Below are 17,568 nucleotides of genomic sequence, written 5' to 3' on the forward strand. Positions count from 1 at the left end.
CATTGTTAATTAGTAACCATGGAGCGCCCAGAGACCTAGAGTAAACACCAAAAAAAAAATGTAGTGGACAAAAATTCAGAAGGCCAAAAAGGGAAGAAAAATAAGGAGGGACCACCCAAAGGGCTGACAGGTCTAACAAGCGTCCCTCCAGGCTGAAAGTGGGGAGAGCTACCCAACCCCTTGGGAGTTCTCGTCACTAAGGCGGAAATACCTGGAGAGACCGTCAGCCTTGGCATGGTCCACTCCTGGCCGGTGTTCCAGCCTGAAATCCATTCCCTGTAGGGAGATGGACCACCTCAGGAACTTGGGATTCTCGCCCCTCATTTGCATCAGCCAACGAAGTGGTCAGTCTGAACAAGGAAGTGCGAGCCAAACAAGTATGGCCGCAACTTATTCAGAGCCCATACCACCGCAAAAGCTTCCCGCTCAATCGCACTCCACCTCTGTTCCCGAGGGAGCGTTTGTCCGTGACTCTGCCGGTTGAAGCACGTCTCTTTTGATTCGGATGAACAGACTGACTAACACCTCTGAGATCTCTCATGGGTATAACGGTGATTTGAAGACCAAGTAATTCGACCCTGAAATTCCAGTAAAGCTTTTCAGGGAGAACGTGTGATAAATAGAACCCTACAAACGTGACAGTTGGTTCAAACAGGTCCTCTTCTTCAAGGGTCATCGGTACATATTTAACAATTCGTCCTGATGATGGTCTTGTGATTTATCTTGTTAAGACCGAAACGTCTACCTTCACGTCCACTTCTGCCACTACTGACATCTTGCTTTCAGTGACTTACCTCAAATCCAGTAGTAGTCATTGCACCATATGGAACAGTTTGGACTTATTATTTTGTACTGTTGGATAAATTAATTTATTCCTTGTACATTAGAATTGTTTACTATGTTTTATTCTAATAACTGATGAAGAACCCTTACAACTGCTTCAAAATAATAACAATTTTGATACATAATCTTCTTGTGTTGCTTCTTTTTATCCTCTGGCTAGTGTGGTAGCCTTTTACTGTGACTTTTTTGCTCTGCTCTAAATAATTAGATGTTTGAATACAATACAGCAACTGATGTTCACAGTTAGGATCTAAAATTCTTTTCAATAGAGATCCCTAATGCTGTCTATGAGATTGTAAAATAAATCCCTTGCTGGCAATTTGCTTTTGATATAATATTTGCCCAAGCCCGCAAGGGTTTATTGGGTTACCCACCCCTTCTTCACTAGGGATAGGATGGGCATCAGTCTTCGTCACAGAGTTCAGTCCCCTGTAATCCACACAGAACCTGAGTTCTGGAGTGGTGCCCGGCAGGGCAGCTTTTGGTACCAGAACCACCGGACTGGACCAGGGGCTGCTTGAAGGTTCAATCACTCCCAGCTCCAGCATCTTAGTGACTTCACTGTGGATGCTGGCCTTCACCTTATCGGACAGCCAGTAGGACTTAGACTTCACAGGTGGGCTGTCCCCTGTGTCCACATCATGGGTACACAGGTGGGTCCTTCCCAGGATAAGGGAGAACAGCGAGGAATACTGTTCAAGGACTTGACGGCAGTCTCTCTGCTGTTCGGGAGTCAGGGATGGCGAGAGGATCACCCCCTCCACCGACCCATCCTTTTTTTGGGACGCAAAGAGATCAGGAAGAGGCTCACTTTCCTCTTCCTCTGCTCCATCAGTCACCATCATCAAGATGACCTCGGGCCTCTCATGGTGGGGTTTGAGGCGGTTGACATGAAGCACCCAATGGGGTTGTCTCGGGGTCTTAAGATCTACTAAGTAAGTGACCTTGCCCTTCTTTTCAACCACTTCAAAGGGGCCTGTCCAGCGATCCTGGAGGGCACTAACCTCTCCGGGCTCCATGACCCACACCTTCTGTCCAGGCTCCAACTCCACAGGGTGAGCATTGTGGTCATACCACTCTTTCATGACTGCCTGGCTGGCTTAAAAGTTGTCAGAAGCTTGCTTCCACAACTTAGCCATTTGGCTACGGAAAGCCAGCATATAACTCACCACATCCTGGGGAAGCCTCCTGGGAGTCTTTTCCCATCCATCTTTCACCAGGCTGAGAGGTTCTCTGACAGGGTGCCCATACAGAGGTTCAAAGGGGCTGAAGCCCACGCCTTTATGTGGCACTTCCCTGTATGAGAACAACAAACTGGGTAGGAGGATGTCCCATTTCCTCCGCAGTCTCTCAGGCAGACTCCTGATCATGCCCTTCAAGGTTTTGTTAAACCTTTCCACCAGACCATTGGTCTGGGGGTGGTAAGGGGTGGAGAACCTGTAAGTAACTCCACATTCCTTCCACATAGCCTGCATGAATGCTGACCTGAAGTCAGACACAACTTCCTTGGGGAAAAATCCCCATCAGAGCCCGAGCCACCGCAGGTGCAGTAACGGTCCTCAAAGGAATAGCCTCCGGGTACCGGGTGGCATGATCCACCAGAACCAGGATAAACCCGTGACCGGCTGAAGTAGGTGGATCCAATGGCCCAACAATGTTGATGCCCACCCTTTCAAAGGGGGTGCTTACGACGGGTAGTGGTTCCAGGGGAGCTTCAGCTTAACCCCTGTTTTCCCACTGGCTTGACAAGAGACACACGTTCTACAAAAAGTGTCGGACGCCACCCTCATTTGAGGCCAATAGAAATGGGGGACAAGCCGGGCAAAGGTCTTGTCCTGACCCAGGTGTCCTGCCAAGGGAATCTCGTGAGCCAACTCCAAGAGAAAGGCTCTGTAACGTTGGGGAACTACCAAGGCCCGTGACGTACCGTGCAACGGAGCTTTGGTTTCGCTGTAGAGAAGGACATCTGTAGCAAGGTAGATACCTGACTAAGGTTACCCCAGATTTTTTGCCTAGTGTTTAGCTGGTTTTCGACTTAGTTGGCCTGGGATCCTGCTAACCAGGGCCCCAGGCTTCCTGCTCTCTCGTTAAAATGGACTCCATATACCCTAGGTACATCTCCAATTGGATACTGGGTCACCTTATGAGCCCCTGTACAGTGTTCTATAGGTACCCAGGGTATAGGTTCATCCAAGGCCTACCAGGGGCTACAGTATGTATTATGCCACCCCTGGCTGGCCACCCAAATTGACACAAGTGGCTGATCACTCAGCTGGGGCAAGGTGGTGTAATCACCCTTTGCGTTAGATATAGTATACCTATATCTAACCTTATACCTAGACACATATACACCTATAAGTCACTCCTATGGCAGGCCTTAACAATCCTGGAGGCAGAGTGGTTGGTTTTATGTCTAGCATGAGCTGAGCCTGTCTGCAGCTTTCGGAACCATGTCCTTTAGCTGCTCTGGGATATTGCCATACCATATACTCTTAAGTGCATTATAATGCTCGCGGTTAGATGCTAACTATGGTTTGGCTTTATCGAAACATGTCGAGTAAGGTGTCATACGATTTGGAATACTACCCCCTCGCCAGTCCTGGCGACAGGGGTAGCATTCCACCCTTCTAAAGGGAGAGGACCTGTTCTAACTATTCCCAGTTAAAGTTAACCAGAGCCTCAGCATCACAAAATGGATGCTGCTGCCACAGACACAATTCTGACCTCCTGCTGCTGGGAGTCCTTCCAGCGAGGGAGGCTTGGACAATAGGTTTCCTGCCTTGGGAGGTGCTAGCACCACCTCAGACAGGATTTTGTGTATTAGGACAGGGAGGGCTCAACGGATTGAGACATGCCTGGGGCACACAAGGTGTCCCATGCATAGTCCAGTTCAAACCGGTGCTGGAGCTTCCCTGCCCCAGCTCTGGCGTGAAACTGGACAAAGGGAAAGCGGTATAACCGCCCCCTTCCCTGGTCCCACCAATAGGAGGGACCTAGCAGGTATTCCAGCCCCTAAGATCAGTATATAGGTAGGAGCTGAGTCACTAGGACTTTAGATTATCCTGACTGAAACTTTGAAACGAAACTCAGGACCTTCATCACTCTACTTTGGAAGAAGACTGAAGAATCTCCCTTGTGGTCAAGGAGTGACCACCCTGCACAAGCAGGCACCATCCGGCGATCTTTGACTTGCTTTGCCGCCGCCGGAGCCCGAGCCCAGAGCCTGACAACAACCGGATTCCCAGACATCCAACAGCCTGATCCACAGTCCCTGCAAAGCTGAGACCCGTGGAGGCGACGTGAGATGTGGGACCGGCCATCTTGAAAAACCTTCGACCTGCTAACTGTGCAGCCCCCAAGGTCCCCTCGAAGCTGTGCATTGGGGATTGAGAAGTCCCAGCCCGAGCAGCATCTGCACCGAAGATCAGCCCTGCACACTCCACGAGTTCTGTGTGGGGCCCTTTTGCATTTTCCTGCTCGACACGTCTGCCCGGTCACTTGCCCGCTGGCTAGTGGCCATCTTGGCGACGAATCCGAGAAACTACACCGCTGGTCTGGTTGCTCCAGACTGGCCCTTGCTTCCCTGAAAAGAAGCAGCCCCTCAGACCCTGCTGATTCAGAAAAGGGGGTGGTGATGAACAGAGTGTCTGAATAAAGCAGACCACTCTTACCCAGTCCAAAGATCAGGGCTTTATCCATCACCGTTTTTTAGCTCACTGCACCATCCCAGCTCAGAACTTGGCTATATGCAAATTAGTCTGACCCTGGCCCAGTGCATCATGGGAACAGGGCAGACCAAACTACCAAGCCAATTCTTATACTGGGAAGGAAACAAGCTACCGGGGACCGGTTTCTGGCATTTCAGCCGTCTTCGGCCCGGCTTGCTTGAATCCTGATGGTGCAATGAGCTAGGGACTCGCATCTGAGTATACCCTTCCACGCTTATGGTGGACAAAAATGATTCAGAAAAGGGGGTGGTGATGAACAGAGTGTCTGAATAAAGCAGACCACTCTTACCCAGTCCAAAGATCAGGGCTTTATCCATCACCGTTTTTTAGCTCACTGCACTATCCCAGCTCAGAACTTGGCTATATGCAAATTAGTCTGACCCTGGCCCAGTGCATCATGGGAACAGGGCAGACCAAACTACCAAGCCAATTCTTATACTGGGAAGGAAACAAGCTACCGGGGACCGGTTTCTGGCATTTCAGCCGTCTTCGGACCGGCTTGCTTGAATCCTGATGGTGCAATGAGCTAGGGACTCACATCTGAGTATACCCTTCCACGCTTATGGTGGACAAAAATGATTCAGAAAAGTGGGTGGTGATGAACAGAGTGTCTGAATAAAGCAGACCACTCTTACCCAGTCCAAAGATCAGGGCTTTATCCATCACCGTTTTTCAGCTCACTGCACCATCCCAGCTCAGAACTTGGCTATATGCAAATTAGTCTGACCCTGGCCCAGTGCATCATGGGAACAGGGCAGACCAAACTACCAAGCCAATTCTTATACTGGGAAGGAAACAAGCTACCGGGGACCGGTTTCTGGCATTTCAGCCTTCCTGCTTGAATCCTGATGGTGCAATGAGCTAGGGACTCACATCTGAGTATACCCTTCCACGCTTACTGGTCTGAGTAAGAAGCCTACATTGGCCTTTGCTTCCCTGAAAAGAAGCAGCCCCTCAGACCATGCTGGTCTGAGTAAGAAGCCTACATCGATTCCTGCGTGGGTTGCCTTTGCCAAGGCTTGTTGCCTCCAATCTTGAAGCCAACACCGCCGACAGCGAGAGCCTTCGTGTGACAGCTCGTGACTCCATCCTGGTCGTCGTGGATGACTCCTGGACCGCGTGGCTGCAGAGACGAGCTTTCCATCAGCACCTGATCGCATCCAGACATCGCCTGGTTCCATCCTGGTTCCACGCTGATCACTGGCTAGTGACCCAGACTCTGTCCCCTCTGCTTTCAGGTCCTCTACATCTTCGATCCACCCTTGGATCCACCCGGACTCTTCTCTTTTGGCCGCCTGCAGCATCTTCACTCCAAGGCTCCGTAGATCTCCACGACGAAACCCGACCCACTTTTGAACCTGTGCACCCGCTTTCTATGGGTTAGGTAACTCGAGTACTACGGTGCTCCTGTAGAGGTTTACATCCCTAGTGTCCTAGTTTCAAGTGGTTAAGTTCTATTCCAGTCGGAAGGCTCTTAATTCTTTAACTTTATAACTTTTACGCACCCATTGACTTCAATGTGTACACTTGTGTGGTTTTAGACACTGCACACTCCTCCCGTGGGCCTCCTGCTTCCTAACTATTGTTAGCTCAGTGTAGCCCCAGCGATTCCCAAGGCCCTAGGCTTTACCATTGTTCGTGTCGTGGTACTTATACCACTTTTTAAATATATGGTTTGACAGGCCACCCCGCCCTATACATAATTGTGCAACTTTTGTCTATTCTATTCAGTTACTTGTTTTGCGCTTGTGCTTCTGTGCTCATAAAGAGTTCAGGGGTTTGTTTAGAAATAAATACATATATATTTTCAATATACATCTTGTGTGGTGCCCTTTCATTTGGTATTTAAGGGATTTCATATGGTAAAACAGCTGGCTTCACATGCCCTCTTGAGTTTAGCCTAAGACTGCTTTGTCCATGCTACCCCTAGGATAGCTGGTCTATAAGGTTGACTTTACAACCATCACCATAAGGGTTGTTTGGACAGGTGCAAGGTGCTCACTAGAATAGTGAACATCATATACCAGGCCAACTTCTCACACCATCCTCCCAGTAGATGTGAAAATTCCCTGCAATGTTACCTGCTGCCTGGGCTTCAGCCTGTCGCCTCAGACCCTCAAGGGTAGGGCACTCCTTCTGCCCCCGACAAAACTCTTCCCTGGTAGGTCCTCCCTCCACAAGCCATTCTGCAGGGATAGGTAAGTCCTCCAGGGAGACAACATCCCCCTCTGTGGACTCCGGGACCACCACCTCCAGTGCCCCATCCATCTCACGGGTGTGGATGCAGAGCCAGGTTTTCCCTGTCCCCGGATCTTCCCCTTTTTGGCAGCTAGCTGTGCCTCTGTTCCAGGCTCCAGCCCTTGCGAACTCTCCCTGCGGGCAGTCGCGGACCGTGTGCTTGCACAGGTCCAATCAGGTGTACCCAGCATCTCCGAATGGGTCCGGAATTCCACCTCTTTGCAAGCATTGTGCTCCAGGTCATTCCCCAACAGACAATCGACTGGCACGGCAGGGCTCACCGCAACTCGAAGAAGGCCCGCGACTCCTCCCCACTCAAAGGGAACTTCAGCCACAGGATAGTAACCTATTCTGCCGTCAGCCATCACAGCTGGGTGGAGTACGTTTGGAATCACCTGCTCTGGGGACCCCAGCTGACTCCTTACCATAGTCATGCTGGCACATGTGTCCCTCAGAGCCTCCCCTCTCTGGCCGTTGATAGTGACCCACTGCCCATACTTGGTGATATTTGGGGGCACCTGGATCTTAGGAACCATCTCGCTATCTCCCAGGGACACTAAGGTTATCCCTGCCTACTCACCTCCCTTATCTAAGGGCAATTCTTCCCAGAGCACTACACTAGCCACTCCCGGGGTTTTTCCTCCAGTGGGAGGGGGTGGTCTCTTGGGGCACTTGGTATCTCCCTTATAGTGCCCAATTCCACCACACTCATAACAGCGGACAACCCTAGGCTGCGGACTATGGTCAGGATAGGTGGATTTCTGTTGGTTAACTCTGGGAGGAAAACCTGATCACTTCCCCTGCAAGCTGTTTTGGGGGCCTTTCGAGAACTTTCTTTTTGTCTCCCCCCTCTTTCTTCTGAGGAGTGCCCTGACCAGTCTTTTGGGAATCCCCTCCAGTTCCCTTTGAGGACACCTGGGTACCAGCCCAGATGTCCGCCTCCTCTGCAAGCTTCCTAGGGTTAGTCAGCTTGCTGTCCACCAGGTGTTGACGCAGCTCCGGTAAACATTTCTCAAGGAGATGCTCCTTCAGGAACAGATTGTACAACCCCTCATAATCAGTAACCTTTATAATTTGTGTCATTTATAAAGCGCGCAGCTACCCCAACGGGGTGTCCCGGCGCTAATGATCAGCAAGCTGTAGGTACAGAAAGTGAAGTGCTAACAGAAAAGAAATGTTTTGAGGGATCTGCGGATTTCAGGTTCAGACTGAATAAAACGGAGGGCAGGTGGAAGTTTATTCCAGAGATTGGTAGCACAAACTTGAAAAGTTTTGCCTCCTGATCGAGCTTTTTTGAATCTGGGGTTGACTAGTAACTTTTTAGTATTGGAGCGAAGGGCTCTGGAATGACTATATGGGCGGAGACTAGAGGTAAGGTAGGCTGATCTTAAGCCTTTAGTGGCCCGAAAAGCCAAAATCATGGCTTTGAATTCAATTCTCTTAGAGATAAGCAGCCAGTGTAGTTTCCGAAGGTGAGGAGAGATATGATGTCTGAGTGGAATGCCGCAAACCAGATGGGCCGCAGCATTCTGAACTATCTGGAGTCTGTAACACACAACCAGCTGTCAATCCCAGATAGAGTCCATTGGCGTAGTCCAGGTGCGATGTAATGAGGACCTGGACTACGTTTTTTCTAATATTACTGGGCATGTAGTTGATACATTTTTTTATCATTTTAATTTTGGAAAAGCAGCCGGCCGAGACTGTGTGGATTTGATTGGCAAAGGACAAACGGTTGTCCATCTAACCCCCAGGTTTCTGACCGAGTCCTTGGGGGAAGGGGCCATACTCAAGTCTTCCGGCCACCAAAGGTTAGATGCAAGAGGAGATGGTTGATTGAAAAACAAGACCTCGGTCTTACCGGCATTTAGTCTTAGAAAGTTAAGATCCATCCACTTCGCAATATTCTTCATGCATGTTTTTAGGGGGTCGAAAGTCAAAGGGGATGAATCCTTATAGGAGAAAAGAATCTGAATGTCATCCGCATAAGATGTCATTTTAATTCCAGACTGAGATAGCATTTCAACTAGGGGAGTGAGGTAAACATTGAAAAGGAGCTGACTCAACGAAGAGCCCTGCAGGACGCCCCACCTGAGAGGCTTAGCTGAGGAGGTGTAAGGGGGGCTATATACTTGTTGTTTACGGCCCGACAGAAATGAAGCAATCCAATTGAGAACCGTGCCCTGAACTCCAATAGATCTCAGCCGTTTCAAGAGGATCGTATGAGAGACGGTGTCAAATGCTGCCGAAAGATCCAGCACCACCAACACCGCCCTCGATCCCTGGTCTAGGGTCCACCGCACAGTCGGGCATTTCAATCAGGGCCGACTCTGTGCTTTGCCTGCGCGAAATCCGTGCTGAGAATCGTGGAGAAGGCCCTCAGATTCTATAAAGCTGGCCAATTGATGATGGACAAGCCTTTCCAGGATCTTGACTGGAGCGGGAAGCAGGGAAATAACCCTATAGTTTCCAGGGATCTCTACATCCGCATTAGCCTTTTTCAGTATCGGAACCAAGAAAGCATGTTTCCACGACTCTGGATAAATACCAGAGCTCAGGGAGGCATTCCATATAGAATTGAGATGGGGATTTAGAAATGCTGCTAAAGCTTTGTATTGCTTTGCTGGCCACTGGTCACTAGGAGACTCAGATTTGCATTTAAGAAGCTCCTGAATTCTAAGATTTCTAAGAATTCTGCAAGTACTAAGACTGTGGCGGGGTTATCTGACTGTTCTTCCCCTGAGTCACAGCAATCTGTTTTAGGGAAGGAAGCATATATAAGGGCGATTTTCTCCTCAAAGAACTCAGAAATTTGGGTACACAAAGATTGAGACACAGGGAGGCGGCAATTCAAGGCCTGTGAGTCTGAGAAAGATTTAACAATATTAAAGATCTCTCTGGAGGAATTAGTAGCTTTCTCAATTCTATCCGATAGAAAGTTTCTTTTATGTGTAATGATCAGCTTACGATATTCTTTAAGGGCAATCCGGTACTTGGTTTTACTTTCTGCTGTGTAGTTCAGTCTCCAACCGCATTCCAGGGATTTGCAGGCGGACTTTTTTTTGTCTCAGTTCCTCCGAATACCAGGGGGCGACTGGTGCAGATCTAAAGGTTTTAATGGGTCTGAGAGGTGCCACTGAATCCATAGCTTTGGTTACCCACTCATTAAGATTATGAATGCGTGAATCAAGGTCACTGACCAAGAGGGTATTGGAATCTTTAGTGTATTCGGAGAGAAATTCTAGGGAGATTTTGCTCCAGTTTCTACCAAGTTCCTTGGGAGTGACAGTGGGTCTATCATGATGGGCCATGATGTTGACAAAAGGAATAAAGTAGTGATCCGACCATATAACTGGTCTAGGATCCTTGACCGAAATGTCGGAGAGGTTAGAACAGATGAGATCTAACGTATGGCCCGCTTTATGAGTAGGGGAAGTATCCAACTAGGTGAGATCCCCCGCTGCCTTGTACCCAATCCTCTAAGGCCTTTTTAGCGTAGTCCAGAAAATCTACCCAGTTTTGTGTAGATAGTTTGTGGCTGTTCCGAAATTTCTGCCGATATTTTTCAGGGGTCAGCCCAAACTTCCTGATTAGGACAACCTTCATTGTGGGGTAATTGGTCTGTTCCTCCTTTTCCAAGGCTAAAAGAGCATCCCTCCCCACTGGAGGCATATACTTGTACAGCCCACCCCCCAATGGCTCTCTGAAATCCCATGGGCTCTTAATGAGACCTCATAGGCAGCCAACCATTTGGCAATGTTGTCTCCTACACTAAAACTGGCAACTACATCTTTGGGCAAGTAGGGTCTGGGCTCCCTGGTAACCTCCTTAGGTACGCTGCCACCAATAAGACTACTGGGGGTGCCTATCTGTAGGGCTTTTGAGATCTAACTCCCTTAAGCTAAGCTCATGGAGAAACCTCCTTTCCTCCCGCTCTTTCTCCAATTAGTTGTATCTTCTCCCTCCTGTCCGCTAATTCTGCGGAGGATAGGCTCCTTCCAGACACACTATTGCCCACCCTCGAAGATGTCCCAGGACCTGATAACAGATTCCCCCCTTCGGTTTGGTACAGCATGTCCACTTCTATGATGGTGTCACGATCCCCTTCTTCCTCCCCCTTTTCCCCATCTGGGTGAGCTGCCACCCATGCTCTCAAGCTTGTTTGGAGTTCCACTTTCTTCGCACCACGCTTGAAGAACACCCCTTTCTCCTGGCAAAATTCCCTAAGTTGGGCCGCTGTGTATGTCTCTAACTCAGCCAACTCAAACTCCATTTTGTCAGACGGGCCCTCAGACATTTATTTGGGGTTTCTCAAGGGAGAGGCGTCAAATAAGAGCTAATTCTAACCCCCACCAGAAAAGTTTTTGGAAAAAACAAGTGTCCATTTAGGGAGGCCAACTAGGAGAAAACTCCTTTAAAAAAATAAAAAAAATTCAGGTGCAGGTTGCGTGGTGCACACTGGCCACTGTCAAGTGAACGCAAGCACAAGCCCTGATCCCACCGCTGAACACCAATATGTTGGACCCGGGGTCACCGGTCCACCTAGGGTAGCTTGGCTCGAGTGGCCTAACTCCAAGGCAATTGTGTTATGCTTGCGTCACACTCACCCAGTAACCCTGCGCCCCTCCACTTGAAAAATGACACCACACTCTGTTAATGTAGAATGAAATGCTTTATCAAATTCCTTCAATTAGCTTACTCAGTTAGCAAGGTAACTTTCAACACATTTAGCATTTCTCCATATGATTACTTGCATCAATTATAGCACAACATAGTATTCATCTAAAGTACATTTTCTCCAATTTTTCAGTTAGCTACTTCGCGGTTCAGATAAGACAAGCAGCATTAAAAATGCAACTATACAGTGAATCAAGTTGGTGCATGCCTTTAGTAAGGACCAAGTATCACATAACTCTCCATGGTAAAACTGGGATATGTGTTAATGAAGCAGGAACCAGCATTATATTCTCCCAGGGACCAGGATGTTCATTAACTTTCAGTGAGTAAAAATTCAATTGTTCTGGTAACCTGAGAACCCCGGGCGTCTTATTTTTTTATTTTTTATTTTTTATTTCTTTATTCGCAAATATGATATCCACTCAGTGGCACGTGCATCATATGTACAAACAATATTCAACAGAAGCAATAGCAATGGTATAATCAATATTCGCATGGAGTGGTATTGATTGCAATGCAGTAATCTTCATATTTTTCATATTTTCTCCCCAAAACACAAAAAAAAGCAATAAGAATTGCACAGTAACTTATGTGAGTATCAGAACATATATACATAAAAAGAATAACAATGCCAAATAAAGAAAATCCTCAATCAAGCATGCAAGCGATGGAGAACACAAGAGAGCAGCGCCGCTGGTACATCACATGCAGAATCACAATATTATCACCCATGAGGTGAAAGCAGATTCACGGTCTGTCAAGTCCAGTTGTATTGAGTTCGGGGTCTGCAAATAGCATCGGCCACAGAAATACCAAGCGCTTCGCAGATAGCCTCACAGACAACCACGCATCACAATGCTTACATTCGTTACATCGCAGCATGCAGTGGACCAGTATCCGGCATCGTGTCAATGGTGTAGTCCGGAACAGAGCAACAGGGTAACATGCTAGCCCACCCCCACTTGTACAATGGAGTTAATCACCTGTGTCTTCTGTTCCTGTGTGATCTTCTCAATGTATGTGCGAAATGGTCCCCAAATATCAAGCGGCCGGAAAGCCATAGGGACCTGCTCGGAGTATTCCACACTGTTCACATTGTAGTGCGACATGCTGCGGAGCCAAGCCTGCGCACTGGGAGCACGTCTGGCCCCCCATAGTAATGCGATCTCCCTCTTCGCCAGGAGCAAGCCGATTGCCGCCAATTTGCGCGCCAGACGCGGGAAATTTACAACATAGCCAAGCAGCGCAACTTCAGGAGTAGGCAGCAACTCCAATTCCAACATATCCCCCAGCATTCTGTGTACCTGAAGCCAGTATTCATGTAATCTCGGACATGTCCAAGAAAGATGGGCAAAGTCAGCCTGCGGCGCCCGGCACTTAGGACAAGCATGTGGCCTATTTGGGTCTATCTTGTGCGCTAGAGCAGGGGTGTAGTACATTCGTCTCAGGAATTTAAAGTGTATAAGCTTGTGCCTGCTATTCAAAGACACGTCCCTAGTAACCGCACAGCACGCCGCCCACTGGTCGTCGGTAATAAGATTACCCAGATCATTCTCCCATGCAGCGCGCACCTTTACATCCCGTGAAGGGAGAGTGGACAGACATAGTTTATATAGTTTAGAGGCAACATGCGACCCTGTCTTGCTCTGTATTATGAACATGAGTATTGCAGCTTCTTCGGGTGGGAGCGCGAATGTGTGAAATTCTGCTTGGAGCATGGACATAAGTCTGGTCAGTGTGAAAGAGTCCCTGAAGGTACGGTCAGCAAATCGAAGATCTTCCGTCACAGAGAAAACATGCCCCTCCGGGAAAAGTTTCTAATTGAAATAGTTTCTAATTGAAATTTGGATAGTGTGCGCTGCACCACCTTTTCGTCGGTGATGGGCAGCCAGTGGGGATTAGGCAAAGGAAGGGCGGGAGAGTAAAGTGTGTCAATGTGTAGCAGTCTGCGTACTTTATCCCAAGCCCAGCACGTGGTGGACACCGTTTGTATGTCCTGTGGGTCGCGGGGAAAGCCTTTGAGGAGGAGTGTCTTAAGGGAAACCGGCAACACCAGGTCAGCCTCTGGTTTTAAATGTAGGATTCTAGCATCTGGATGGAACCAGTAATAGGCATAAGAGGACTGTGCGACTAAATAATATAGGTAAAAATCCAGCACGCCGAATCCGCCACGCTCATAAAGGAGCGTCAAGGTCTGCCATGACACCCGTGGGTTCCTGCCTCCCCACACCAACCTAAACAACAGTGTACGGAGTTGCGTGAAAAAAATCTTGGTCAGAGGTATCGGGATATTGTTGAACAGGTACAAAATCCGTGGAAGCACGTTCATCTTTATTATGGCGATCCGGCCCGCCATAGACAAAGGGAGGTGGAGCCATCGCTCCATGTGATTCTCCAAAAAATCACGAGCACGCCCATAATTTAAGCGGACGATTGACACAGTGTCTAGGTGCACATGAATCCCCAGATAATTAACTGAGTCCGTATTCCACTCCAGAGGAAAGGCGCATGTCCATTCGGAGGTGGAGGGAGTGAGCGGGAAAATGACCGATTTGTGCCAGTTTATGCGGAGGCCCGAATATTCCCCAAAACGGGCGATCTCCAACAGTAATGGCTCCAGGTTAATCTGTGGCATACGGACATACAATATCGTGTCGTCTGCATAAAGTGAGACGAGGAGAGGGCCAGTATGAAACTGAAGCCCTCTGTGCAGATGTTTCTCCTGAAAATGCCTCACCAGAGGGTCCATCGCTAGGATGAACAGCAGCGGTGATAATGGGCATCCTTGCCGGGTGCCCCGCGAAAGTGAAAAACTGTCCGTGATTGTGCCATTCAGACGTATTCGTGCGGTAGGTGCCGTGTATAATAACTCCACCGTGGCCACAAACATCGCAGGCATCCCCATTCGCCTCATGATGGACAAAAAAAAGGGCCACTCCAGAGTGTCAAACGCTTTTTCTGCGTCTAGAAACACAGCTGCAGCAGGGAGCGACGGGTCCATCCGGTGTATAACGGAGAACAACGTCCTCAAATTAAAAGAGGTGGATCGATGTGGAACAAATCCGGACTGCGCCGGGGAAATAATGGACTCCATTAGAAGCAATAATCGCATTGCAAGCACCTTGGCAAGAATCTTGTAATCCAGGTTCAATAGGGACAGTGGTCTGTATGATCCACAGATGAGGGGTCGCGTCCCTCCTTCGGGAGAAGCACAATTACCGCTTCTCTAAGCGTGGGGGGCAGAATGCCGGCCTCCAGGGCCTCTGCATAGACCTCGACCAGTCTGGGCACCAATTCCTCCTTATACTCCTTGTCAAAGTCGGCTGAAAAGCCATCCAGTCCTGGAACCGAAGAGCCCCTCAAAGAATCAATGGCCTCTACTATAGAGTCAGGGGTGATTGGGGAAGCCAGAAACTCTTGCATATACTTCTCAAGATACACCATGGCAATCTCGTTCAAATAGGGTCCAGGGTTGCGATGTTCGCACGTTAGTGTTGAAGGGTAAAGAGTTTGGTAGTATGACAAAAATGTGCTGCAAACCTCTGGAGTGGAGTGATGTTGTGAGCCCTGTGCGTCCACTATGTCTGTGATGTAAGCCGCTTGTCGAGGGGGGCGAATCAATTGCGCAAGAAGCTTCTCTGGTCTATCTCCCTCCCCGTACTGGCGCGCCGTGTGATGATTACCCATGAATTTCAGCTCTCTATCAGCTGCATCCCTGAATTCCAACAGCAATTCCAGCCGCTTGGCTTCTGTCGCCTCGGACGGTCCCCTGTGTAGCTCCCCATCAATCCCAGCAATGTATTTTTCAAGACGGGTTAGAGTGGTGCGAATCTCCCTCAGGGCACCCACATGTTTGTCGATACATACCCCTCAAATGGTGGCTTTGAATCCCTCCCACAGCGTTGCCCAAGTGCTAACAGAACCGGTATTGATATCAAAGTACTCCTCAATAGCGTTCCGGATATCTTCCTTAAAAACAGGGTCTAACAGGGCCCTTCCCGGGAATCGCCACTGTGTCTCATAACCGCCCCGTCTGGGAATTAGCAGGTTCAGAACAATGGGGGAATGGTCCGATTAAGTACGTGGTAGAGTAGAAATGGCATCCACCCATCCAGCGACACCTGGAGAGAGCAGCCAATAGTCTATTCTAGTGCTAGTCCCGTGGAACCCAGAATGATGTGTAAACTCTGGCGCATGGGGGTGCATCCTGGCTTCTATGTCTATCAGTGAGAAGTGTGAGCATATATCAGCGAGCACCTTTCAGGACCGGGCTTTGGAGTCCAGGGAAGTGGAAGTACTATTTCTGTCCGGGTTTAAGCACTACATTAAAATCGCCCTCCATGACCAGCAGATCTATGTCAGCATTGAGGAGTGACAATTGAAGCTCCTGAAAAAAGGCGGGGGAGTCAACATTAGGCCCGTAGAACCCAACCATAGCGATCTTGAGCCCCATCAATACTCCAGTCAGCAGCACATATCTACCTTCCCTGTCCGTGACATTGCAGTTAGCACAAATGGAACACGCTTATGTATTAAGATTGCAACACCCTTAGCATAACTGCTAAAATTGGAAAAAAATCTGTGTGTACCCCAACTCCTGGCCACTGAGACAGTAGCCGACAGTGCCAAATGTGTCTCTTGTAAAAACAGGACATCTACCCTGTGTCGCGCTGCATAGTTCAATACCTGTTTGTGTTTCCGAGTGGTGTTCAAGCCCCGAACATTCCAAGACATCAATGTAAGTCTGGACGGGCCAGACTGCCTACCTATCCTGGCCATATCACAAAACAAATGATGCCGTCCAATAGCAATGATCCCAGCATCTCGCTCCCAGCATTCTCACAATCACTCGCACAAAAAAAGATCTCGAAAAGCTTAACATATCCCTCCCCCACCCACCACCCAGCCTCCCAACATCCCAAGAGAGGAAATCCCCATTTGCGCACAGTCGTAACCAGCGAATCTTCAAGAACAATAACCCTATCATGAAACAAAAACACTTCCAACAGAAGAAAATCCCCGGAAAGGAATACAATAAGGCATGAGCCATAGGGGTAAGCAACGCCACCCCATGCGGGCAATCCTACTAGGCCGCTCGATTGGAATCGGCCATGTAACTATCCACTGGTAAACCACATCAATTTTGAAACAACATCAGCAAAGTCAAGCCATTAAGCACGTAACTGTTATCAGCCCTGACCAGTTTCTGCAAAAAGGTCCACACTGGTCTGCGTGTCCACTCGAGGAGGGGAGTGCGGCGCATTATTGGAGGCAGAAGGTGACCTTGACAAGTCTTTGGCATCTGCAGGAGATTTAAAGATGCGATATCTGCCATTCACCTCCACTTTCAATCTTGCGGATACAAAATTTCAAATTTCAAACCAAGATTGCGCAGTCGCCTTGACGCCGTTGAACTTGCGCCTCGCCTCCTGCACCATCATCGTAAAGTCTGGAAAGGACAGAGTGCCACCCTGCCATCTCACCTCTCCCGTGGCGCGGAGCGCGGCATCCCGGTCGCGGAAGTTCATGATCCTGGCAATTATGGGGCGCGGGGCTTGACCGGGGCGAGGTCTGGGTCCCAGCGACCTATGGGCACGCTCCACTACAAAGCCATCCGTGAATGTCTCTCTACCGAACAATTCAATAAGCAGTTGTTGAACAAAAGTGTCAAAACGCCCCGTCGCTGTTGTCTCCGGCACGCCAATTATGCGTATGTTGTTGCGTAGGCTGCGCGCTTCCAAATCCTCATTTTTTATAGCCACATCTTTGAGAATTTTCTCCACGCGTTCCAGCCTCTAAAGCGATTTGGACGCGCCGTCCTCCACGTCCGATACCCTGGATTCCACCACATCAAGGCGTCTGTCATGGGCCTGTACCTTGGAGCCCATATCCGCAAGCTTTTGTTCTAGGGTGACGAAGCGCGTATCAAGAGCCTTGAAGCCCGCGCGCATTTCACCCATCATGGTGGCAATCATAGTGGCGGCATCCCTCCTCTCCGGTGCGCATGCCGCCCCGGCAGTGGAACTAGGCGGAGGGTCCGTCACCAATAGCGGAGTCTTGTCAAAGCTCAGCTTCCTCAGGG

General features: G+C 49.1%; 1 protein-coding gene across 1 annotated transcript in view; it reads left to right on the forward strand.

The window, feature by feature from the left end:
- LOC147663829 (uncharacterized) overlaps positions 1–14,626 on the forward strand; it is a 276,738-nt gene extending 262,112 nt beyond the window's left edge. The window contains exon 5 of the mRNA XM_086950177.1: positions 14,455–14,626. Coding sequence (XP_086806303.1) covers positions 14,455–14,626 — 172 coding nt within the window. The remainder of the gene's footprint in view (positions 1–14,454) is intronic.
- The last annotated feature ends 2,942 nt before the right edge of the window (positions 14,627–17,568 follow it).

This window comes from Lissotriton vulgaris, unplaced genomic scaffold (assembly GCF_964263255.1).
Source record: "Lissotriton vulgaris unplaced genomic scaffold, aLisVul1.2 SCAFFOLD_474, whole genome shotgun sequence".
NCBI lineage: Eukaryota > Metazoa > Chordata > Amphibia > Caudata > Salamandridae > Lissotriton > Lissotriton vulgaris.